The sequence below is a fragment of the Muntiacus reevesi genome, chromosome 8, assembly GCF_963930625.1.
Source record: "Muntiacus reevesi chromosome 8, mMunRee1.1, whole genome shotgun sequence".
NCBI classification, from domain to species: domain Eukaryota; kingdom Metazoa; phylum Chordata; class Mammalia; order Artiodactyla; family Cervidae; genus Muntiacus; species Muntiacus reevesi.
In genome coordinates, this window is record NC_089256.1 from 12,836,110 (window position 1) to 12,863,582 (window position 27,473).

General features: G+C 35.6%; 1 protein-coding gene across 1 annotated transcript in view; it reads left to right on the forward strand.

The window, feature by feature from the left end:
- STAG1 (STAG1 cohesin complex component) overlaps positions 1-27,473 on the forward strand; it is a 497,553-nt gene that overhangs the window by 318,392 nt on the left and 151,688 nt on the right. Inside the window, exons 7-9 of the mRNA XM_065942227.1 lie at positions 1,278-1,482; positions 17,824-17,975; positions 19,876-19,949. Of these exons, the coding sequence (XP_065798299.1) occupies positions 1,278-1,482; positions 17,824-17,975; positions 19,876-19,949 (431 nt within the window). The remainder of the gene's footprint in view (positions 1-1,277; positions 1,483-17,823; positions 17,976-19,875; positions 19,950-27,473) is intronic.

Below are 27,473 nucleotides of genomic sequence, written 5' to 3' on the forward strand. Positions count from 1 at the left end.
AGTCCATCCTAAAGGAGATGAGTCCTGGATGTTCACTGGAAGGACTGATGTTGAAGCTGAAACTCCAATACTTTGGCCACCTGATGCAAAGAGCTGACTCATTTGAAAAGACCCTGATGTTGGGCAAGATTGAAGGTGGGAGAAGAAAGCAACGACAGAGGGTGAGATGGTTGGATGGCATCATCAACTCAATGAACGTGAGTTTGAGTAAACTCCGGAAGTTGGTGATGGACAGAGAGGCCTGGCATTCTGCAGTCCGTGGGATTGCAAAGAGTCGGAAACAACTGAGCGACTGAAGTGAACTGAACTGATAGAGCATAGTATTCCATGTAGCAATCATGTAATACCAAAATAACTTTTTTTGTGGGGTATTTAACTAAGTGCCACGCTTTCCCCTTCTTTCTGTTCCAGGCTCTTGAGATTCTTTCAGATTCTTTGCTGTTGTAAGTATCTCAGTACTCTTTTGTGGGACACCAACAGAGCTCAAGACCTCATTTGTATCCAATTTTCCTAGCCACATTTCGGCCTGGAAAAACCAAATTAGCCACAAATTGAGAATAGTCAGATAATGAAGTTCACAGAAATTCTCACTCTTTACCTTGTGAATTTCCATTTCCAAAATGTTTTAGGCTAGAGTGGGAAACCTCTGCTGGATTCAGCTGTCAGTTTTGTATTTTAAATAAGATGACACAATCTGGTGATACCAAGAGCCCATGGTAGGCTTTTTCTTTGAAAAGTTAATAAATTCAGTGCATAAACTATAGAGTTAAATGAAAGTTCATAGTAGAATTGGAAGAAATAGGGTTGAAATTTCAGATGTGGGAAGTTGGTTATACTCTTGAAATTCTTAACTCTTTAAGGTGTCTTATTTAAAATAATTGAAAAGTGCTGTCACACATATCATGATTAGTTTGATCTGAATTCAGTAGCAAGTAATCCTTTCTAGTTAAACTTCTTTCTGTTTTGGTTTTGTTTTTTACTTTAAATTACCTCAACTAGTTCCCAAGTACAACAAAACTTAAACTATTATTTTGAATGAATGGCTTAGAATAATGAATTAAATACTGGTTGTGAATAATAATTTTGAACACATTAATAATTATTTAGTTGGGGCAGATCAAAACAAGCAAAAAAGAGAAAGCCATCATGTACCTCTTGATATCTGTCCACATCTACTTTGAGAGAAAATGTTCTTTTTCCAGTAGGAGGAAAAAGAGATCGAACTGGATGTCATATATCATATTTAATATGTTCTTTTTTCTTTTTATCCCTTTTAGGACAGTGGTGATTATCCCCTCACCATGCCTGGACCTCAGTGGAAAAAATTCCGTTCAAACTTTTGTGAATTTATTGGAGTCCTGATTCGACAGTGTCAATATAGCATAATTTATGATGAGTATATGATGGACACAGTAATCTCACTTTTGACTGGTTTGTCAGACTCCCAGGTCAGAGCTTTTAGGCATACAAGTACTCTTGCTGGTAAGTAACTAGCACTTTATTTCCTTTTCATTTAGTTTTGTTAAATATATTCCATTCTAGTTGAGCTTTATTTAGATTAAATATTAATTTAAAATAATTACTTTGCTCTTGGAAAACAGTTTTCTCCAAAATTCACATGAATGGTTTGTATTCTCTGTTGGGCTAAAACTTGTGCTTATTTTGATAACTGAGATTTGATAGTCTTGAGAATGAAAATTGAAATTTTCTGACGAACGTTACCAAATCTCTTTCTGAATACATGGTTATTTTCTTGCATTTTTATTTTATAACCAAATAAGCTCTAGGAGGGCCATATTCTTTGATAAAACCAAATAATAGTTGAAATTCCAAATTCACAGATTTTTTCCTACTTAATTACATGGTTTCATTGTTACTGTACATAAATGTGTAAATATTTGTTTATATATATATATTTTAAACAGTTCCATTTAATTGTAATAGGTAATTGTGACCTAGCTAGGATTCTTTCTACTCCTAGTGGTATAATCACTTAAATGTAGTGTTTGTAATCAGTTCAAGTAGGTAGACTTAAGTCCTGAAGAACTGATAGATTATCATTTTCCCTTTTGCTTCTGTTTTAGAATTATCTATATAACTTCTGAGTCAAGTATATTCATTTTCCCCTTGTTTTCCTGTAACAAGATAATTTTGTTAATTTAGCTGTTCTAAAATTTTCAACATTAGGTAACTGTGTTTACCTAAAATGACTAAATGACTTCTTTTTCTCTTATATATATGTGTATGTTTACAAAGAAACTGTGTGTTTGCATAAACATATATTTAAATATTCCCAAATTACATTCCTTTTAGTAGCAATAACTGAATATATTCAACTTATACACATTACCATGAAAAAATGAGATTTAATATAATTAATTATATTTTATTTTGAATTTAAATTTCTCATTTATGTAAGTTATTAAATACATTGATTCTTAAATTTTAGCATTCACCAGAATCACCTCCAGGCCTTACTGAAACAGACTGTGTGGCCTAGCCCCCAAGTTTAGCACATTTCTAACTGATGCTGTTACTTTGGGCAGTGTGCATTACAAATCCTAGATTTAAAGTTTTATCATTTTTTTGTTTAACCTGTTGGCTAAAGCCAATGTGATAGTTTTCTATAGCATCATCTGCATTTTTTCCATTTTTTTTTTCAATTCTTTTCCTTCCCTATTCAATGTGATTGATCTATATTATTAGTGTCCCTTATTCCCTTAGTTGCAATTCTATATGGAACAAACATGACACACAGTTATTCGTTTGAGAGTGTCCCTTTCCTATTTATTAGGTAAAGAGGAAGATCTTTTACTTAATTTTATCTTCTTTATAAAAATCACAGTTTATTGTTGAGAAAATTTCCTGTATAGAGCAAACATCAAGCACATTTTATTCTGTGTTTTGAGAGACTTTGTACCAAGTTGTAGCTTTTTTGACAAGGTACTATAAATATACTACTTAAAAGTTACCTGATAATATATATTTTTTCTCATTTCATGACTTTTATTATTTTCTGCCCTTTATAGGTACTTTTTTCTTTTCTTTATATTTTCTATTTACTTTTCGTCTATCATTCTTCTGTCTGTGTACAGCAACTCCCATTTATTTAGCTGTTTTTCAGATGCATTGTAAGAAAAATAGGAGATCAATGTTATGGTTATCCTTATTTTTCAGAAGCTAACCTATTTTTCAAGTTATTCTCAAATTTACTTCAGAATACAATGTAATTTCTCTGTGTACATTAATGATCATGTCTTCCAAAGTTCAGTTTCATAAAAAGTGAGACACCAGACCTACTCTTCAGCAAAATGGAAATCTTGCTGAGAATTTTAATTTCAGGCTGGATAATAATTTCCATCTTTTCAAGGATTATTTTGTTTTCATCTTTGATCTCTTTCTGGTTCTCCCCCCCCCCTTTTTTTCTTTTATGGTATGTGTATGAGGGATAGATTTAAAGATAATCATTTTTATTCACTTTGCAGGACGAGTCTTGGGGACTAGATAAAATGGTCAGGAACATTTAATCCTCTGCTTCAAAGACTATGTGCATGGACAGTTACAAGGCAGTTATGGCCAGATATGATTATCGGCTTTGGAATAAAATGCTCCTTGACATTTGTTATATCTTAGCTGAGAAGAGAGCCAATCAGGTTAGTTGTTTTCTAGGGTACAGACAAGATAAGTTTTAGAGCTTCATAAGTCATCACAGTGGTCTTATCAGTAGTACTTTTAATCTGCTTACCAATATCCCATTTTCTTGTTGTTAATTAATAGTGTGTCCCAATTTGTTAGCGTTTATGCATTGCATTTAATTGTATATTTTTGCCACATTTTTATTAAAATTTTTCACCATTTTGTAGTTTTTCAGGTTTGTCTATTCTTCAGGTAGAAGTACTTTGATTTTCTATTAGTGATAAACTGAACTTTCCCTTTTATTTTTGGAATTCTTTTTACCATTAAAGTGAAACAAACTGTTAACAATTAGATTTTATATTACATTTTCCTTATTTTTTTTCTATTCTTTTAATTGTACTTGTAAAGCATACTCTCCTGTTTGTCTGATTTATCTTCAGTAAAGAAGCTTTACTTTGTAGTAAGCTTTTCATTAACATTCTTCATAGTTAAGTGCCTTTGTTGTGAAGCTACATAGATAGATAAATAGATACCTAAATAGTTAAGACATATTAGAACATAGTTTGTGGAATTAATATATATAAATAATATTTTGGTGGATTTACAATCTGAGATTGGCCATATTTTCTTTCTCCAATTTCATGACATTTTCATGAAAAAAATGTTTTTCTCCTCCAGATCAAAAATAAGTAGGATTCCCTTTGTTTTACCACTTTGTTCTTTGGTATTTTAAAGATAATTCTACTCTCAAAGTATCTATTTTTCAGATTTATAGTTATATTATACTCAGTCATTTGCTGTTTTAATCTATGCCAGTACTTTAGAAATTAACTTTAAAATTTTGTTAGAGAGCAAGATGAATAATGTTGGCTTACCTTTTTTATTTTTTGCTTTTTTCTCACCTACATAATTTTCTACATTAGAAATAGATTAATAATGACTATGTCTCGCTTCTAACGTAAAAATGTCAATTTGCACAAAGAGGGATTAACAGTACAGAATTTTATTAATAACAACATGGCGATTGATTCTGTTCAATTTTTTTCTAACATGAATTATGGAACAATTAGAAAATATGGTTAAAATCATCATATGATAGGTGACTTCATTATGCTGGAAGGTTATCACTATTTAACAATAATGTGTGCCTCTTAGACTCTTGGGGAAGTAAACATTTCTTTTATATCTCATTGTTTAACATCATTATGTTGGTATATGGTTGATTTTTATGTTGACGTATGATTTGTTATTGATTAGCACTTCTTACCAAGTCAGCATCTCTGAACTTTTACTGAGTCAAGACAAGCTATATGAAATTTCTTTGTTCTTCTGTCATAGACCAAAAATAATCTTGTCTCAGTAAATTGATCTTTTCTTTGGATTTCAGTTGCTGAAAACGTATAATATAGGGTTCATAGAATGGGTTCTGAACCAGATTGTCTGAATACATATCCTTTTCTGTGTTTTACTAATCGGGTAATTTTGACAAGTCCATAATTTATTTGGCCTCACTTTCTTCATACGCAAGATGGGAAAGATGTTGATAACTATTTCATTAAAAGAAATTAGGAAAGCCTGAATGGTGCCTGACATTTAGTAAATTAGTGCTATTATTCTGTAATTACAAAAGGAGCCAGTAGTATTTGCAGTGTTTCCCTTCATTCATGTCTTTTTCCTTCAGAATTTATTGAACATCTACTATTTTAGTAATAGAAGACATTAGAGATGGGGAAATCAGAAACAAATGTGTAAATAAACAGATCTTGCCAAAACTATTATTAGGAAAACTAACAGTATGCACTTTCATTTTATTTATCTTGTGACTCTTCAATGCCAAATTCTGTTTATTAAATTCAGAAGCTATTTTATGACTCTTAACCAAATTGGATATGAATTTTTATATGGTAGACTTCTGGTATTCTAGGATTAATGCCCAATAATTGACCAAATCTACAAGTGCCACTATATATCATGTAACTGTATACATAAAATATAGTAAAATTTTAAATGTAATTTGCTCTTTCAAATCTAAATATAGATAATTAGAATAATGAAGAAGTATCATTTTCTTAGAATTATCTCTTATTTTCTGTCACCAGGTTACAAAAGTTAGTTTTCTTTTAGGAGCAAGTTTTTGTAATGAAGTTATGATTTTTAAAATCATTTTATAAGCATGTCCTTTCTATGTCAACTTAGTGACCTTGGACAAGTTACATAACTTCAGTGCCTTACTTTCCTCATCTGTATAATGTTGATATGAATAGTCCCATTTTATTAGGAGTGTTGTGAGGCTTAAATGAAATAATTTGTGTTAAATGTTTCACATATACAAGTCATTAAGTAAGTGTCTGATGTTATAATTATGATAGAATGACAAAGTTTCCTTGGTTTGACTCTAAAGAGGGCAGAGAAACTGAGAAGGTCTTGTAGATTTTCCATTATTACTTTCATATCACATGTGTAAACATTTTCTGTACAAACAAAATTACATATACAACTTAACGAATTCAGAAAAGGAGAAAAGTGCAAAAGTAAGAATCAGCCGTAATCCTGCCATTTCTGCCATAATCATACTGCTTCTTAATGTTGCCGTGACATGTTGATGTTTCCTTTTAGCTTTTTTCTCGGATACACATATATGAGGATTTTTTATCTTTAAACAGATAATACGATATTATAATCAATTTTGTGGAATGCATTTTCTGTGCTTTTAATTTTTTATAATTATGTTTAATAAGCAGCCTCATCTTCTAAAATCTAGATGTCCTTTAACTAATGTAACCTTTTCGCCATTATTTGGATCCTTTGTCTTCTGCTGGATCTCCTATCTTTTTGCCTTGGCTTTTTTTTTTTTTTAATTCTCTTCTTTTTGGGTAGCATGTTTTTTGATAGCTTCTTGAGAAAAAGAACATTGGAAAAGTATATATTTTAGATTTCACATGCCTGAAAAATACATTATATTCTTATGTTTAGTTGGCCCAGTACAGAATTCATCACTGAAGATTTTCTTGAGAATTTTTCATCTTGTTCCAGCATTGCTGTTGAGAATTCCAGTACATTTTCAAACTTTTGATTTTGACCCTGTTTCTTGTCTGTAGCAGCTTTATTTTATGAAATATCATGGTGATATATCCTGATATATATAGATACATAATTTCCCACTCATTATTCTGGGCACTGTCTGCTGAATATATTTTACTTGGATGTTAATCTGTTGAATCAGTCCTAAGTTTCTTGTTATTTCTCTTTTAGTTTTCATTCCTTACTCTTTTTGTTCACTTTGCTTGTATTTCTTCAACTTTAGAGGTAATTTTCATTATCATTTTAAATATTCTAAGAGTTCCCTTCCATTCTCCATGTCGTTTTTTAACATTATCATGGGTGAAACATTTTCTCTTATCTCTTTAACAGCATTATTACTCAGAAGCTTTGCTTTTGTTTTTTTGGTGCCCCCTCTGACCTCTTTTTCAGTTCTCTTTTATCAGTGCCTTTCATGGGAAGCTTTCCTTCAGTATCTGTTGGCTCTCTAGTCATTGCTAGCAACGAGAGACTAAAGAACTGACTGCCTGTGTGTGTGCGTGTTGTGGTTGACAGGCAGTGGCAATGACTAACCTTTTTGGTGACCATCACTGTAGGGTGGTCCTGTGGTCACTTAGCGTTTTCATTGTGAACCATAGAAGGTTGGTGTTGATAATTATTTTCCCTGGGGAAGTTCCGCTCCTTCGCAAAAGGAACTTTCAGTCTCAGGTCTGGTTGCCTCTACCATTTGGGAGTTATACAGGGTGAAGGAGCACCCAGGGCACTCTGCGCTTCACACGTATCCCTCCTCTGTATCTGATGAATCCACATCTCTTGTTTATGTTCTTTAGGGAATAAACTTTTTTAACTTCCAAGATGAGTTTGTGTTGGAGGAACTACATGACTGCCTTGGTTCAAGTGGAGATTTAATTGCTTATTATACAGACTGTGAAATGCTCCTGTTTTTAGACCTTACTTCACTCCATCTTCTGTAAAAGCCAGTACTTCTCCAGTTCCTTAATGCTTCTGGGTTCTACAGAGTAAAATTGCTTTGCTTTTGTCTTTTTTCTTTAAATACAGTTGTCAAGCTTTTTTGACCATTTAGTGTGATTTGCATACTTCATCCATCTGCTTTTTATATACATATATTAACATATTATGGTTTGGCATTCCAAGTGGTTTTCTGGATTTATTGGGGATGAAAATTGTTTTCTCATTATTTTGGTTGGGTTTTTAAGAGACAAAAGATTTATTAAATATTCTTTGTAAAGTGGAAGCTTGTCAACCTTTTTTTTAAATAAATTTTTTAAAACTAAAGAAGAAACATGATTACAATGGAATACTCTTCAGCCTTAAAAAATAATGAAGTAATGCCATTTACAGCAACACGGGTAGACCTAGTGGTCAGAAAGACATATGGTATGTGATACACATGAACTTATTTAGAAAACAGGAACAGACTCGCATACAGAAGAAATGTATGATTGGGAATGGAGGTGGGGGATAAATTAGGATTTGGGATTTGCAGATACAAGCTACTATATATAAAACAGATAAATGACAAGGTTGTACTGTATAGCATAGAGAATTATATTTACTATTCTGTAAACATTATGTAAAATATGTATGTAAAAATACATAGTATATTTTATATGTAAAAATAAAACATTATGGAAAAGAATATGTATATATGTGCATAGCTGAATCACTTTCTTGTACACTAGAAACTAACATGGTAAATCAGTGATACTTCAATTTTTAAAAAAGGAAGATAATCATATCTCTCTTTAAAATTTAGTTTTGTCCCACTATGAAAGTTTTAGAGTTTGCAGTAATATTTTTCAAAAGTATAGTAGGTATCACTAAATATAAGGGCAGATTTTTAGTTTTCATTTTTATGTTTAAGAAAACATAATTGCAAATTGTTGAATAATGATTAAATGGCCAGTGTCCATAATCTTAGTTTCAGCCATCCTATTTGCTGATACCTTTTGTCCCTGTTTTTGTTTTATATGTTCCCAGCTCCAGTATTGTTTTTCCTCTACTAGGCCGTTAAATTCCTGATCCTCTTTGTTTAGTGCTCTTTATGTCCTTACTTCCTCCACTTTCCTAGCTTAGATTCTGTTACCCAGATTAATTATAATCATGTCCTTCTCATGAAGGACCCTTAACATCCTTGCCTGTTTGTCCTCTATTATATCCCTTAGGAAAACCTCATTATCACCTGCGCCATAACTGAACCAGTGGAGTTGAAAGTGAGTGTAGAAAAACACATAATGACTGGGCTTTTTACATTTTTCTCTCATTTCTACCTAGCAATCCTATTATAGTATTTTATGCTATGGATATTCCTTTCTTATAATATTATTTCATACCTTCTCCTCAAACCTGTAATGTCTGCTCACCTCTTTTCTTTACACTTGGCTGATTATCTTGCTAGCTTTATAGGAACAGAATAGAATCCTTCAAGGATTAAATCTACTTATCTTAGCTGCACCTGTACACATATTCTCTGCCTTTTCTCTTATGAGGGTGTTGTCTACCTAAGATCAGTCCTTGCACTTGTGCAGTGGATCCAATCCCTGTTCACTACCTCAAGAAGTTCTCTCTCTCTGTCTCTCCTGCTTCAGTTCCCCAACACCCTTTATCATTATTTTGTATGCTGTAACAGCCCTTATCTTTTAGAAACACTTTGTATCAGTTAGGGCTCTTCAGAAACAGAACCATTGGAAAATAGTTTGTTACTTGCTTACTTATTTGCATAACACAACCATTAAGCTATATTGTGTGTGTGTGTGTGTGTGTGTGTATTTGGAGAGAGGAAGATTTATTTTAGTGAATGACACATACACTTTTGGAGCTGGCTATTTTAAAAATCTGTAGGGCAGACCTGCAGGCCAGAAACTTAGGGAGGAGTTGTACAGTCTTGAAGGAGAAATTGCTTCTACTGAACCACTCTGTTTTTGCTTGTAAGGTATTCAGCTGATTGGATGAGACCACCGCATTATTGGGGGTAGTCTTCTTTACTTATAGCTGTTAATTTTATCTACAAAATAGCTTCACAGTAACACCTGGGTTAGTGTTTGTTTAAATAACTGGATACCACAACCTAGCCAGAAAACAGAGTCTGATTTTATTTTTCTGGGCTCCAAAATCACTGCAGATGGTGACTGCAGCCATGATATTAAAAGACACTTACTCCTTGGAAGGAAAGTTATGAACAACCTAGACAGCATATTAAAAAGCAGAGACATTACTTTGCCAACAAAGGTCCGTCTAGTCAAGCCTATGGTTTTTCCAGTAGTCATGTATGGATGCGAGAGTTGGACTATAAACAAAGCTGAGCGCTGAAGAATTGATGCTTTTGAGCTGTGGTGTTGGAGAAGACTCTTGAGAGTCCCTTGGACTGCAAGGAGATGCAACCAGTCCATCCTAAAGTAGATGAGTCCTGGGTGTTCATTGGAAGGACTGATGTTGAAGCTGAAACTCCAATACTTTGGCCACCTGATACGAAGGGCTGACTAATTTGAAAAGACCTTGATGCTGAGAAAGATTGAGGGCAGGAGGAGAAGGGGACAACAGATAGTGAGATCATTGGATGGCATCACCAACACAATGAACACGGGTTTGGGTGGACTCCGGGAGTTGGTGGTGGACAGGGAGGCCTGATGTGGTGCAGTTCATGGAGTCGCAAAGAGTCTGACACGACTGAGCAACTGAACTGAGCTGTTAGCCTAGCCAAGTTGATGCCTGAGACGGACCATCCTACCATCCCTTGTTCCCACACGCTCCTTAGCTACAGCCCTGCTTTTCTCCTTTTCTTTATAGCGGATCTCAAAGGATTATTTGTTTGCTGTCTTCACTCACTGTCCTCTTACTGTCTTCAGACCCACTCCAGTAGGGTTTTTATCTCTACCTCTTCACTGCCTTTGCTTTTGTTGAGGTTGGCAGTTAGCTTCTTAGTGTCCTAATCACTGGGCAGTTCCATTGTTACCTTTCTCTTTCTTGAAAAACATAGCTACTTCTTCCTTCTTAAATGCTATTTTGATGGACCTTAGAAAGCTAAACTGTAAATACTTAATTATCTCAGGACTCAATCTAAAGATCTTTTCATTTTTTTATATCTTTAGTCACTCCTCAGTGAATAAAGTGAAAACATATTCCATGTTTTTATTATTTCTACTAAAAAATAATTATGGTAGGAGAGTAATGCTGTCACTTGATTTAAAATTCCAGATTTAAAAATGTTATGTGATGAAATGTCACTCTTCTACCTGTGGCTCTCAGATAACAAATTCTCTTCTCTGAATGCATCCTAAGTTTCCTATTTCTAATGTATCTTTCCAATGATATATTATGAATATGATAGCAAGTGCATATTCAGTGAGAAGCAGTATGGTATAGTGGTTAAGAGCTTAGACTGTGGAGAATGATGGCTGTAATCAAGTTATATCTCTGCCAGCTACTGGCTGTATAATTGCCAAATCTCTAATCTGTGCCTCAGATTTCTCTTATATAAAAAATAATTATAGTACTTGATAGAGTTGTGAGGTACAAATGAATAAGTGTGTTAAGAGCTTAGAAGACTGACAGGCACATAATAATAAATAATGCATTCCTTCTTTATGCATAAATGATAATATAATATACACACTGACAATCATATTTTTTTCCCCATTAACAAGTGTACTGGTAGACTTCTTTTCAGCATACAAATCATGCCTCATTCGTTTCCAGTGACTAAAGTGTAGTCCATTGAATCAACATGACATCCAGTTTAATGGCTTTAGAAACCAATATTTTGATGAGGATGTATATCTGTTAACCATCTCCACTTGTTGTTTAGTTGCTAAGTCGTGTTCAACTCCTTTTGCAACCCCATGGACTGAGGCCAACCAGGCTCCTCTGTCCGTGTGATTTCCAGGCAAGGATACTAGAACATGTTGCTATTTCCTTCTCCAGGTGATCTTCCTGACCCAGGGATCAAATCTGCACCTTCTGCATTGGCAGGCAGGTTCTTCACCACTGAGCCCCCTGGAAAGCCCCGTTTCCACTTAAATACCTAATAAGCACAAGACTTTCTAATTTCCCTTGCATTTGCTGTTTCTCTAATTTCCTATATTATCATATTCTTTCAGCTTTACCTTGGAAATATATTTCAGATCTAATTTTCTCTCTACCTCTTACTGCCACTCTAATCAAAGCCAGGATTGCTTTACTGAGTTGCTTAAGGCCCAAAACTTGAGAATCAACTTAATAAGGTTTTGACAAAATATGTGCAGCTCTTTTTTAGTGTTCTTCTATTTGGTCTTCCTTCTTCCACTTTTACTCTTCTATAAATGTTCACACAGCATTTTAAAATATAAATCAGGCTATTTTTCACCCACACCAAAATTTCCAGTGAGTCGTATCTCATTTAGATTTCACTCTTGTGTTCTAACTAGTTCCTAGTCAAACTCTTGTAACCTGGCCTTTTCATTTCCTCCTCAGCCTTGTCTCTTGCCTGTTTCTATGCTTCGGCCACACTAATAAGTTGCTCTTTTTATGAACAGTTTTCCTCATAACCTTTGCACCTTTTATTCCCTCTCCCTGGGACACAATTCTGTTATAGAATCATGTTCATCGCCTCAGTTTGTGCTTAATTGTGAGCTCTTCAGAGAGGCCTAACCAGCCTGTTTGCTGTCTGTCCTTTTTTGTTGTTGTTTTTCAGTTGCTCAGTCATGTCCAACTCTTTGTGACCCCGTGAACTGCAGCACACTAGGCTTCCCTGTCCTTTCCTGTCTCCTGGAATTTGCTCAAACTTATGTTCATTGAATTGATGATGCCATCCAACCATCTCATCCTCTGTTGCCCCTTTCTCCTCCTGCCATCTGTCTTTCCCAGCATCAGGGTCTTTTCCAGTGAATCGGCTCTTCACATCAGGTGGCCGAAGTATTGGAGCTTCAGCATTCGTCCTTCCAGTGAACATTCAGGATTGATTTCCTTTAGGATTGGCTGGTTTGAACTCCTTGCTATCCAAGGGTCTCTCAAGAATCTTCTCTAGCATCACAGTTCAAAAGCATCAATTCTTTGGCACTCAACCTTCTTTATGGTCCAGCTCTCACATCCATACATGACTGCTGGAAAAACCACAGCTTTGACTACACATACCTTAGTTGGAAAAGTGATGTGTCTGCTTTTTAATACACTGTCTAGGTTTGTCATACCTTTTCTTGCAAGGGGCAAGTGTCTTTTAATTTCATGGCTGCAGTCACTGTCCACAGTGATTTTGGAGCCCAAGAAAATAGTCTCTCACTATTTTTCCATTCCATTTTTCCCCCTCTATTTGCCATGAAGTGATGGGACCGGTTGCCATGATCTTCATTTTTTGAATGTTGAGTTTTAAGCCAGCTTTTTCACTCTCCTCCTTCAAATTCATCAAGAGGCTCTTTAGTTCATCTTCATTTTCTGCCATTGGTATGATGTCATCTACATATCTGAGGTTATTGATATTTCTCCTGGAAATCTTGATTCCAGCTTGTGCTTCATCCATTACAATGTTATCCAGCATTTTGCACAATATACTTTGCATAGAAGTTAAATAAGCAGAGTGATAATATATAGCCTTGACGTATTCCTTTACCAGTTTTGAACTAGGCAGTCAAAATTGTTGGTTCTAATCTAATCTAACTAGTCTGGTTCTAACTGTTGCTTCTTGACCTGCATACAGGTTTCTCAGGACACAAGTAAGGAGGTCTGGTATTCCCATTGCTTTAAGAATTTACCACAGTTTGCTGTGATCCACACAGTCAAAGGCTTTAGCATAGTCAGTGAAGTAGAAGATGTTTTTCTGAAATTCCCTTGCTTTTTCTATGATGCAATGGGTGTTGGCAATTTGATCACTGGTTCCTTTACGTTTTCTAAATCCAGCTTTTTTTCTGTAATTTCTTGGTTTACGTACTGTTGAAGCTTCAGTTCAGTTCAGTCGCTCAGTCATGTCCAACTCTTTGTGACCCCATGGACTGCAGCACACCAGGCCTCCCTGTCCATCACCAACTCCCAGAATTTACTCAAATTCAGTTCCATTGAGTCGATGATGCCATCCAACCATCTCATCCTCTGTCATCCCCTTCTCCTCATGCCTTCAATCTTTCCCAGCATCAGAGTCTTTTCAAATGAGTCAGCTCTTTGCATCAGGTGGCCAAAGTATTGGAGTTTCAGCTTCAATATCAATCCTTCCAGTGAACATTCAGGACTGATCTCCTTTAGGATGGACTGGTTGCATCTCCTTGCAGTCCAAGGGACTCTCAAGAGTCTTCTCCAACACCATAGTTGAAAAACATCAATTTATCGGCGCTCAGCTTTCTTTATAGTCCAGCTCACATCCATACATGACTACTGGAGAAACCATAGCTTTGACTAGACAGACCTTTGTCAACAAAGTAATGTCTCTGCTTTTTAATATGCTCTCTAAGTTGGTCAACTTTATTCCCAAGGAGTAAGCGTCTTTTTATTTCATGGCTGCAGTCACCACCTGCAGTGATTTTGGAGCCCAATAAAATAAAAGTCAGCCACTGTTTCCACGGTTTCTCCATCTATTCGCCATGAAGAAATGGGACTGAATTCTACGATCTTTGTTTTCTGACTGTTGAGCTTTAAGCCAACTTTTTCACTCTCCTCTTTCACTTTCATCAAGAGGCTCTTTAATTCTTCACTTTCTGCCATAAGGGTGGTGTCATCTGTATATCTGAGGTTATTGATATTTCTCCCGGCAGTCTTGATTCCAGCTCGTGCTTCATCCACCCAGCGTTTCTCATGATGTACTCTGCATGTAAGTTAAATCAGCACGGTGACAATATACAGCTTGATGTACTCCTTTCTCTATATGGAACTAGTCTGTTGTTCGATGTCCACTTCTAACTGTTGCTTTCTGACCTGCATATAGGTTTCTCAAGAAGCATGTCATGTGGTCTGGTATTCCCATCGCTTTCAGAATTTTCCACAGTTGATTGTGATCCACACAGTCAAAGGCTTTGGCATAGTCAAAGGATTTTGGACATTACCTTGCTAGCATATGAAACAAGTGCAATTATGTTCTGTCCTTTCTACCATACTTTATTTTTCTTAACCATATTTTATTTTTTTAACTGATAGATTTTTTTTATATTGTCTATTGATACTTTGCCTTCTCCTCACTAGACAATAAGTTTATGGAAGCAGATATTGTCCCATTCACTTTTCAGCTTCTGATACTCAGAACAGTGCTTAGTCCAGATTGGCAGATGAATGGGAAGCACTAAATAAGTATTTTTTGTGGTGAAAGACTGGTTTTTACATTACATTCTTAGTGTCATTTTGTTAATAGACTCTATATAAGATTATTCTGTCAGATTGTTATAAAAATTTCTAAAAACTTCCTTTCAAATTTATACTTTCTTTTTTCTTACAGCAAGAAACGTTTATTTTTCTCACTAATAAGTTTATAGTTTTTCTTGGAAGTCTCTATGGACTAAATAGGGATTAGCTGGCTAGACTCTAGGCTGCAAGTGTGTTTTGACTCCAAGCTGCAATTTGGATTAGATGTGCTTAAAATTTCTCTCTTCTGGAATCAGCAGCTCCCCACAGCATGTTTTTGTTATGATTTTAACAGAAGCACAAGAGGCCAAACCAAATCATTTAACAACAGATTTATACTTTACTGAACTGGTAACAAGCCATTTGTATTCTGCACATATTTGCATAGGACACTCTTAGTAGTACAGCAGGAGAACAAGTTTGTCATTCCATAACTAACCTTTAAAATGTGAATGCTAAATGAAGTATTCACTTTGGTAAACAAAGAGAAGACACTTTGAAAGTCCATATCATAGACCAGGCTGAGTTCCTGTAGGATTATTAATTTATAAAATTCTTTTAATAATAACAGTAAATCGTAATTCATGCTCACTTTATGCAGGAATGAATCTTTTTTCAGGGGACTCTCATCCGTATCACAATCCCTATTGTGATACGGATACAATCCCCAATTGTATCTGTGTTGTTAGGAGTCTTCTTCACTAGCTGTATTTGCTTGTATGTTGATATTTAAGGTGAAAGTTTCAGTGAAGTTTAAATTTTACATATTCATAAACATTAAATGCTGCACTATCATATCTAATATATTTCTAAAAATATACTGATCATTTTACATTTCTTCTCTTTTAGTATGTTGATATATTTTGTTGTTGATATATACTAGAGTGTGAGAAGGGTCATTACACAACCAACAGTTGGGGAGTTTGGAATCTGGAGTCACAAGGCGATATAACGAAACAAAAAAATGGCTAAGTTCAAGAGCATTAATGTCTCAGCTTCCACTGATTTATTCCAGACAGAGCTGGTGTAAATTTAAATGCTTTGCAATTCCTTGATCTTCAAGTCATTTTATTTTAGAAGTCTAGAAGTATAAACGGAATTAAACTCCATTTGGGTAGGAGTTTATGACTTTGTATGCTTAGGACAAACTCCTTTAAAATATTATCCCTAAAAGAAAAGTTATTCTTGACTTAGGCAGTTTGAATGCCCCTGATCAGTTGTGTCTTTGAGATATTCTTTATTATACAGGTTAATTTTAAAAGTACTTTTAGCTTTCAGCAGTATTCTACTGACAGTGTGTAAAATGCTGTCAAATCACTAGCCTATATTTTGAAACACAAGATTTCTCAATATATTATATTTAGATGTTGTATCTCAGGAAAAGAGAAACATTTTAATTTAAATACATTTCTAACAGCTCACTAACTTAAATGCATTTTGTTTTTAGGATTTTTGTCTTATATTTTGATTTGAGGGCAGTATCAACTGATAGTATCCAAAACGTAGAGTTTCAGAATAACATGTGTGTATGTGTGTAGATGAATAGATAGATACAGATACAGCATTATGTCTATGTGTTTATGTGTAATTAAAGGAAATTTTGGAAATTTTTTTTTTTTGAAATTTTAAAAGAAATGCAGGCTCATTTAATTATGTGTGTGTTTGTATTGGTTCTTCCAAAACACTCGGTAGTAACTGAGCATTCATATTGCAGATAAGTAAACTAAAGGGAAAAAAGGGAAGATTATTTTTCCATCACAAGTTCTTCTGTTGCTTTAACAGATTTTCCTATACTCTCATCATCTCAATGATGAAACTGAATAGGAATAGTCAAAAGATTAAGTATTGTGTCATACCTGTTCCTCAGAGGATTTGAAACAGAAGTTTGAAAATATTTTAAAAGATTTGCAAATACAGGTGAATGTTTAAAAGTACATGAACACTGTGACTGAGGAAAATAGATCAATAAGAAATTCACAAAATAAGTTTTTGATGAATTTAATGTATTTCATAGGTTCAGTCCATTTTTCAGGAATCAAAAGTTATGCCATTCACTGAGGTGAGGAACACAGGGAAAGATCCATCTATGGGAATAAAAGTCATGAATTGATTGTACACAGCTGAGACACCTCTGAGGCCTCTAAGCACAGGTATTAAGGAAGCAGTTGTATACACAGAACTGGTAGCCAGAAGTGAGGTCTAAAAGGCTTGGTTAGTATTCTTGCCTGAAGAATCCCATGGACAGAGGAGCCTGGTGGGCTACAGTCCATAGGGTTGCAAAGAGCTGGATACGACTGAAGTGACAGAGCACACATGCACACACTTAGATTTGTGTATGTTTGAAGGTGAGGGAAAGGAGTTTTTGAAGATACTATTTAAGTTCTTCATGCTGATAATTAGAATGAGTCAGTTGCGGGGGTGAGGGTGGTGTTTGGGTTTGGGATTTTTTTTTATATTATTGTTACTTATTTGTGTCTGCATCATGCAGCTTTCAGGATCTTAGTTCCTCAACCAGGAATTGAACCCAAGGACCATGGCAGTGAAAGTGCCAATTCCTAGCCACTGCACCACCAGAGAACTCCCAGGATGAGTCTACTTTTCGTAGGAGTATTATTAAGCCAAGCATATAGGGACACTGAGACAGAGAAAATTTTTGCAGACTAAAATGATGACTTTATTTCCATAATATAACTTTTCTTTTTATTTTAACTATGCCTCGATTATAAAACATAGAAGTTGACTAGTTTTCTTCCATCATCCATTTCTGTTACAAAATTGTAAACTTTTGAAGTTCTGATTCACAGATGAATACTATAATCTTCCTTTACTTCATAGCCATGAAGCTCATGACTGCTCTGGTGAATGTTGCCTTAAACCTCAGTATTCATCAGGATAATACACAGAGACAGTATGAAGCTGAGAGAAATAAAATGATTGGGAAGAGAGCCAATGAAAGGTTGGAGTTACTACTTCAAAAACGTAAAGAGGTAAGTTTCACAGTAACTGAGATTCTTCAGTTTGTTTTTTAAAGCTAGATTATTTGATCTCAAAGTTTTCAAATGAATCTGGCATTTGATTCCAGCCAGTGGTGATCTGAGTGCAGTGTGATGACAGAAGAGTATCACAAAACAACCCTGTTTAGAAAGAAGATAGTCTGAAAGTTAGATAGCTCAGAAAGATTATCAAGCTATGAAACCAGAAAGCACAGTAAATACTAACATCAGAACTAGGGGCCAACAAAGTTGCATTCCACAAGATATAGGTATAGTTGTAGATAGAATGAGACATTTCTGTGAATAATACGATTGGCCCCAATTTTATAGTGAAAGTTTCGAATATGGGTTGAAAATGATTTTAAACTGGATTTTTATAGGCAACATTTTTTCATCCAATCAGAAATAAAATTTTAGATGTGCAGTATTAATCTCTATTTTAACTTGAAAAAAGAATAAGATCTCAGTGCTATAAACATATCGCTGTCAACAAATACTGGGTTATAACTGGCAATAAGAAGGAACAAACTTATGATTGATTAAATCATAGTCTGTGATGTATTGGAGGGCTCAGGTATCTGTTATAGCAGATACCACAAACTGATTTTTCTTTAGGACAGAAATTTATTGTCTCACAGTTGTGTAGGCTGGAAAGTAGAAGTTAACTCTAATCTTCACATGGCCTTCTCACTGTGTGTCTAAGTTTCTCCTTATAAAAAGGAGACATCAGTCATATTAGATTTGAGGTCCATTCTACTCCTTTATGACTCCAAGTGACCTAATTATATCTGCTACAACCCTAGGTCTAGGAGTTAAGACTTCTCTATATGAAGTTTTGAGGAACACAATACAACTCATAGCACATTCCATATTAGAAATAATTGTAAATAAGTTTTGGAATTGTTCTTTAGTAAGTCCTGCTAACCAAACTGCATACCTCTTATATAAATTATTAAGTTTTTATATAATAAAGGTAGAAAAAGTAAATTTAAAGTAAGTTTCAATAATTTGAATGATTCTTAAACTTACTTCAGTAAAACTGAAAATAAAGCGTATAGCAAAAGAGGAGGTCTGAAGGTATTTTATTGTCACAGTATTAAATGTACTTTTTATATGGCTGGTTTTATTCCTTTTGAGTAGTAATTGAACTCAGATTTTAACTCCAATGAGTAGTAATGCCTGAAATTTCTTTACCTCTTTTCTATAGTATTTATTTTGTTGTTACATTTCATCACTAATGGCTAAGATGCTTGCTGCCTTGTATTCCTCCTATATTGGGAATTTGACCTACACTTACTTTGAGGCTAATCAGATGTAGACTAATATTTGGATACTTTAGGTGGAATAGGAACTTTCCTGTACAATGGCAAATATAATAATCAAGAATTATCTGTTACTGAGAGAAGTAAAACCAAGCAGGGGACCTGGTTTGCACAGGAGAGCTATAGAAATTGAGGCCTGTTCCCACAGCAGATGTTATTTTGTTATAGTCATCTGGTCACACTTAAACCATACCACTCTTTTTTAGTCATTGTGTAATACATATTGCTGCTGCTAAGTCACTTCACTCATGTCCGACTCTGCGACCCCATAGACAGCAGCGCACCAGGCTCGCCCGTCCCTGGGATTCTCCAGGCAAGAACCCTGGAGTGGGTTGCCCTTTCCTTCTCTAGTAATACATGTTGACAGAGACAGAAAGAGGTTCTAAGCCAACATAGTAAAGCTGTAGAAAAATGAAAGGATCTTGGTAATTTAAGGCATCTGTTGTACAATACCTAAGAAAAAAGATTGAAAATTACACAGAATGAGAATAGTCATGAATTTAAAATAATTGGAACTCTTTATTTCAAATAAAATTATTAGTATTTTAATTTATATTTATTTCTCATTTCAGCTACAAGAAAATCAGGATGAAATCGAAAATATGATGAACTCTATTTTTAAGGGTATATTTGTTCATAGATACCGGTAAGGGATTTTAAAAATCATTTAGATTTTTAACTTAATTTGTTGCTTCTTTGTAGTCCTACTCAATTATAAAAACATAAACTCTTTAATTACTTGTTTCATTAGCTAGAAAGCACCTTTGTATATGAAAGCTAAATAAATGTCATGCTATTAACTGTGGTCAGAATTGTACCACAGCTATCACTGACATGTTCTTCCAGATTCAGAATATATACTGTTAGAGACTTTCTATGTACTTGCATTTGTACTAATTTAATTTAGTTAATAAGATATCAGTAAGTTAATGTGGCCTTAATATGTTTTCATTGTCTTCATTTTTGAAAGAATTAAATTCCATGCTTAATGCCCCATTGTACACATCTTATTATATGATCAAATTAACCAGCGGTGTTTTAAAAATTGTTATGGGAGAAATGTGTACAGGAAAGGGCACCTCTGCAGTTAATGCAGGATCTCTGTAATATCATTCTTCTTTACCTTCAACTATATACATGAAAATAGGAGCAAAATAATCCTGAAGTATTTTTGTCATGCTCTATTGCCAGTGTCTCTCTGTAAAACCTGTGAACTTTTAAAATATAAAGTACATGAGTGTATGTCATAGAGAATTAATGAATCAAATACATATGCTTGTTGCTTTGTTAGGCATGATGTTTACATAGATAAGACACAGATACAGATAATAGGACTGTTTTTTAGACACATTTGAAACTTGTGATGAGCCAGTTAATTTTAAAAGTTAATTAAAACAGAAAGTAGGGGGAATTTTTTTTTTAAGGAAAAATTGTAACTTTGATAATTTACTTTAAATCATTTTGATGTCATTCAAAATATAAAACTCTTGAAATAGAACCAAGACTTTTACTTTGAGTGTGGATTCTCTGAATGGAGAATCACATGTTCTTCCTTGCATATACTGGGCTTTCCTGGTGGCTCAGCTGGTAAGGAATCTGCCTGCAAAAAAAAAAGAATCTACCTGCAATGCAGAATGCCTGGGTTGGGAAGATCCCCTGGAGAAGGGAAAGGCTACCCACTTCAATATTCTGGCCTGGAGAATTTCATGGACTGTATAGTCCATGAGGTCGCAAAGAGTCGGACATGACTGAGCGACCTTCACTTCATAATAAATTATCATCAAATTAATTTCCAAAAATGCAAGAATTTCCATATCCCTGCTGTGCATTCTTTTCCAACTTCCCTGGTGGCTCAGTGGTTAAAGGATCTGTCTGCGATGCAAGAGACACAGGAGACATGGCTTCGATCACTAAGGTAGGAACATCTCCAGGAGAAGGAATCAACAACCCCCTCCAGTATTCTTGCCTGCAAAATCCTATGGACAGAGGAGCTTGGCAGGCTGCAGTTCAAAGGGTTGCAGAGAGTCGCACATGAGTGAGCAACTGAGCATGTACATACATACATAAATATAATTAACATAAAATAAATTGTACATTAAATGCATAATTTAATGTTTTGGCACATATACACACATACCTGTGAAAGTCACAGGCAAGGTATGTCCATATCCTGGAAAGATTTCTCATAACACTTTGTAATTCCTCCCTTCCTACCACTCTTCACTTTCACCATCCTTAAGCAATCATTAATCAGCTAACTGATTTGTTTACATTTTCTAAAATTTTATAGAAATAGAATTTACATATTGTACCCCTGATTCTCTTTCTTGTCTCCTTCTGATTTCTTTCACTAATGAAATTAAAGTCTTCCATTCTTAAGACTGAACTGTAAGTTTTTCATAGATTAACTTTGTTGAGTTCAGGAAGTTTCATGTCTTGTCCTGGTTTTCTGAGATTCATTAGGAATAAATGCTGAATTTTGTCAAGTACTTTCCTCCATCTTTTGAGATCATTTTGTGGTTTTTCTTTTTTAAGACTATTAATGTGGTGAGTTAATTTGGTTGATTTCTCATATGTTAACTCAACTTTAAGTTCTTGGGATAAAACCCACATAATCATGATGTATTATTTTTCTTCATTTGAATGGTTTTATCACTATAAATTCAGATTTATATTTTAAAGTACAAATGATTTACAGTATCATGTTTCTGGTACACAGCAAGTGACTTAGATACACACACACACACACACAAATTCACACACACATGCTTTAAGTTCCCTACACGAGCATGAGTTTTGTCCTGAGAGCAAATTTTTAAGTTCAATGAGTTGATAAGCCCAAGAAAGTTACCCTGAACCCCTAACTGACACAATTGGCTATATGGCTATATGGTACAGTACTGTACTTAGTCACTCAGTCATGTCCAACTCTTTGCAACCCCAGGGACTGTAGCCCACCAGATTCCTCTGTCCATGGAGATTCTCCAGGCAAGAATACTGGAGTGGTTGCCATGCCCTCTTCCAGGGGGTCTTCCCAGCTCAGGGATCGAACCCAGGTCTCCTGCATTGCAGGTGAATTTACCAGCTGAGCTACTGGGGAAGCCCATATAGTACAGTACCATAGTGTAATAGTTTTATAATACTTCTATACACGAGTAATACACAAAAAACAAACAAACATTTTTAATCTTTACAGTATTGTAAAAAGTACAGTATTACAGCAGCTGACATACAGGAGTTGGCATCAAGTGAATAAGCAAGAAGAGGTGCTGACTATAGGAGGGAGGATGGGCGGGAGATGGTAGAGCTGAAGGATTGTCAGCAATAAGAGACAGAGAGCAAGGTGCAATTTCACTCACACCTGACGATGATTGCACAGTTTCTGGTTTCTTGTGGGTTTCAGTTCTATGTACTCTCTTGGGGAAGAAAAAATATCCTGTGATATGTGGGTAGTAGCTCTATTTTTCTTACCACAGATGACACAGTACCACTGGATTGCATTCTGAACCGCTGCTGCAAGCTTCATGTACTGTTCCACATTAAGGTCCTGTGCCTACAAACAAATAACACTTCCTCAAATAAAATTCCCTTGCCATTTCCCACATCATGGATCTCTTCAATCTTTGAGTTACTACTTCTTTCTCTTCTTTGTTTTTTCTCTGAGGTTCCAATTCCTGGCACTTCTTAGCAGTACCACTTATATCACCGCTGCTCTTATGCTTACTTCCAGACATCCTGGACTGACTTAAAAGATCCTATACTACTGTACTGTATACAGTATTGCACAGTAAGGTACAGAAAAGAACAACCAGTTGTAGAGGATGCACACACATGACAATGTATGCCAGACATGTGAACTAACTTACATAAATTGGACATGCAAACACACGTTCTCATCTTTGAAATTTCACAACTTGCATGTTTGTGTGGAGGGCACTCACTGTACATGAATGTAGATCTATATTTTTTTCCTGATTCTTTTGCCATGTTGTTCATTCGCTAAGCATGTCCAGATCTTTGTAGCCCCATGAACTGCAGCATGCCAGGCTTCCCTGTCCTTCACTATCTCCCAGAGTTTACTCAAACTCATATCCATTGAGTCAGTTATGCTGTCCAACAATCTCATCCTCTGTTGCCCCCTTCTCCTCCTGCCCTCAATCTTTCCACACATCAGGATCTTTTCCAATGAGTCAGCTCGTCCCATCAAGTGGCCTAAGTATTGGAGCCTCAGCATCAGAACATCCAATGAATATTTGCTGTTGATTTCCTTTAATACACTGTCTAGGTTTGTCTTAGCTTTTCTTTTAAGGGGCAAGCATCTTTTAATTTTGTAGCAGCAGTCACAATCCTCAGTGATTACGGAGCCCAAGAAAATAAAATCTGTCAGTGTTTTCACTTTCCCCCCAAATATTTGCCATGAGGTGATGGGACCAGATATCATGATTTTCACTTTTTAAATGTTGAGGTTTAAGCCAGCTTTTTCAAATTCTCCTCATTCACCCTCATCAAGAGACTCTCTAGTTCCTCTTCACTTTCTCCCATTAAAGTGGCTGAAGATTTGTGCACTGTGTAGAGAAGGTGCTGTGACTAATCAAAGATGTCAAAAGTGGTTTGCAAAGTTTCATGCTGGAGATTTCTTGCAGGAAATGCTCCAAGGTCAGATAGAGCAGTTGAAGTCGATGGCAGTCAAATCAAGACTTTAATTGAAAACAATCAGTGTTATACCATTCAGGAGATAGCTGAGATACTCAGAATATCTAAATCAAGCATTTAGATATCGAAAATCATTTCCACCATCTTGGTAATGTGGAATGGACGACATCTTAGGGCAAGTGAAATGAACCAACCCAACCACACCAAAGGCCACTCTTCATCCAGAGAAGATTATGCTGTGTATATGGTTGGATTGGAAAGGAATCCTACTAAGAGCTCCTTCCAGAGAACCAAACAGTTCCAACAAATACTGTTCCTAGTTAAACCAACTGAAAGTAGCCCATGATGATATGCATACAGAATTAGTTGACAGAAAACACATAATCTGTTTCATCATGATAACACAAGACCACATGTTTCCTTGATAACAGGTAAAATCTCTTACAGCTTGAATGGGAAATTCTGATTTATCCACTGTATTCAGCAGACATTGTGCCTTCAGATTTCCATTTATTTTGGTGTTTCCACAAGTCTATTAATGAAAAAATTCAATTCCCTGAAAGACTGGACCAGAAAATATACCTGGAACAGTTCTGTCCTCACAATAATAAAAATTTTAGGAAGAAGAAATTATGAAGGTGCCTGAAAAATCATAGAAGATAGAGACTTTTTCTTTTGTCTTTATCAGTGAGCTATTCAATTTTGTCAGTTTTGTTTTGTTTCCAGTTTTGTTTCTCAGCCTGGAGAACTTCTTTCAACATTTGTTGTAAAGCTTGTTTGCTGGTGCTGAATTATTGCATCTTTTGCATGTCTATAAAACTTTTGATTTGTCCATCAGATCTGAGCATAGAACTTTGCTGGTAGAGTATTCTTTGTTATATGCTTTTCTCTTTTGTCACTTTAGGTATATTGTGCCACTCCCTTCTGGCTTGCAGTTTCTGCTGGAAAATCAGCTGATAACCTTATGTGAATTAACTTGTATGTTGTTTGTTGCTTTTCCCTTGTTTTTAATGTTCTCTCTTTAACTTTAACTTTTGTTAATTGGTTACAGTGTGTCTACGTGTGTTCCTCTGTGGATTAATCCTGTGTGGAAATTTGGGTGACTATTTTCTTTCCTTGGTTAGGAAAGTTTCTAGCTCTTCAAGTTCTTCCTCAACCTCTCCCCTCTCTTTATGGGACCCCTATAATGTAAATATTAATCTGCTTGATGATTTCCCAGAATTCTCCTAAACTTCCTCATTTTATATCATTTTTTTTTCTATTCTGTGGCAGTGATTTTCACTACTCTGTCTTCCAGCTGATACGTTCTTCTGCCTCATGTCGTCTACTGTTGATTCCTCCTGTTATATTTTTCATTTCAGTTACTGTATTCTTCTGTTTTGCTTATTCTTTATATTTTCTAATTCTTTGTTAAAAATGCCTCATTTCTCGCTCCATGCATCCATTCTTCTCTCAGTACCTTTCGTCATCTTTACAATTATCACTCTGAACGCTTAGGTAGATTGCCTGTCTCCGCATCACTTGGTTGTTCTTCTGTGGCTTTATCTTGTTCTTTTGTCTGAAACATATTCCTCTGTCATATCATTTTGTCTGAATTGCCATTTGTATGTGTGTGATAGGTTGATTACATTTCTCAACGTTGTGGAAGTGTGGCCCTCTGTAGGATATGTCATATAGTTCCAAGCAGTGCATGCCTCTCTCTTTATCTAAGGACCAGGGTACAGCTGGCCTGCATTTGGAGATTCAGTCTGCAAGTTGCCTGACTGTAGTTTTATTGTTTCTGTTATCTGCCCTCTGGTGGGTGAGGCTGGTCTAGAGGTTTGTGCAGGATTCTTAGTGGGAGGAGTAGAGCTGAGTTTTGGCCCTCTGATGGGCAGAGCTGGGTCTTGACCCTCCAGTGATTAAGGCCATGTTGATGGGCCTGTCTTTAGGTGAATGTGGGCTCAGGAAGTCTTAGGCAGCCTGTCTAGTGACACATCCCCACCCAGTTAGTTGTTTTGCCTGAGGCATTCCATTACTAGAGTCTACAGGCTGTTGGATGGGCCCAGCACTTTGTATTAACGAGCATTTATGCATTTATGCAGATGAATACTCTGATATGTCTGTCTAGTGTCTGTGTCCCCAGGGTGAGCCTTAGCCACCCTCCCCAACTCCCCAGGAGACCCTCTAATACAAGCAAGAAAGTCTGACTCCTATCAGATTACTACTTTTGCTCTTTGTCCCAGTGCACATGTGATTTTGTGTGCACCCTTTAAGAGTGAAATCTGTTTCTCCCAATCGTGTAGAACTCCTGTAGTCAAGCCCTGCTGTCCTTCAAAGCCAGGGGCTCTGGGCACTCCTCTTCCCAAGTGTTGGACCCTCAGCCTAGACAGCCTGATGTAAGACTCATACTTCTCACTCCTACAGAGAACCTCTGTAGTATAATTATTCTCCAGCATGTGGATTGCCCACCCATGGTATGGAATTTGATTATATTGTGAGTCTGTCCCTCGTATCTATCTTACTGTGTTACTTCTTTATGTCTTTTGTTTTACAAAATGTTTCTTGATGGATTATACTCTTCACAGGTAGTTGTTCTGTACATTGTTCTGATACTCATGTGCACATGAGAGGAGGTAAGTTTCAGATCCTTCTACTCCACCATCTTGGCTGCTCCTCTCTCTGTTATTCTTTTTTTTTTTTTTATTGTTGGATGTCATTTGCTGAAATTTTCCTAGGAATTTTTCCATCTGTATTTAAGAGGAATATATATATATATAAATATACACACACACACACACACACACACACACACACACATAACATATATAAGTTTTTAAATTTTATTCGGATACCTCTGACTGCTTTTGGTACCAGGGAGATGCTGGCTTTGTAGAATGAGTTGTGATTATTCTCTCCTTTTTAATTTTCTGGAGCAGTTTAATAATTCAGTATTATTTCTTCTTCTGATAGGAATTAAACCATTGGGTCCTAGAGTTGTCTGTTTAGGAATCTTTTAAACTACAGATTAATTTTTTTAGTAGTTTTAAGCCTGTTCAGTTTGTTTTACTATATATATATATATATATGTATATTCATCTAAGTCGTTGAAGTATATTCAGCAAGTATCAACATGTGTTTGGCGTTCAGTTGCTAAGTTGTGTCCAACTCCTTTGTAACCCAATGGGTTGCAGCCCTCCAGGCTCCTTGGTCCTTGGGATTTCCCAAGGAAGCATACTGGAATGAATTGCTATTTCCTTCTCCAGGGGATCTTCTTGACCCAGGTATCAAACTTGCATCTTCTGCTTAGTAGGTGGGTTCGTTACCACTGAGCCACCTGAGAAGCCCAAAGTATCAATATAAAGTTATTCATAATGTTGGTGGTTGCATATGTCTCTCTCACGTATCTTCTGTCTAGAGCTAATCAGTTATACTTATTTTGTCTTAAGAGAACGAGATTTTTGGTTCTTCACTGTTCTTGTTTTCTGTTTAACTTGAGAACTGCTCTTTTTATTATTATTTTCTTTCTTCTGCTTTC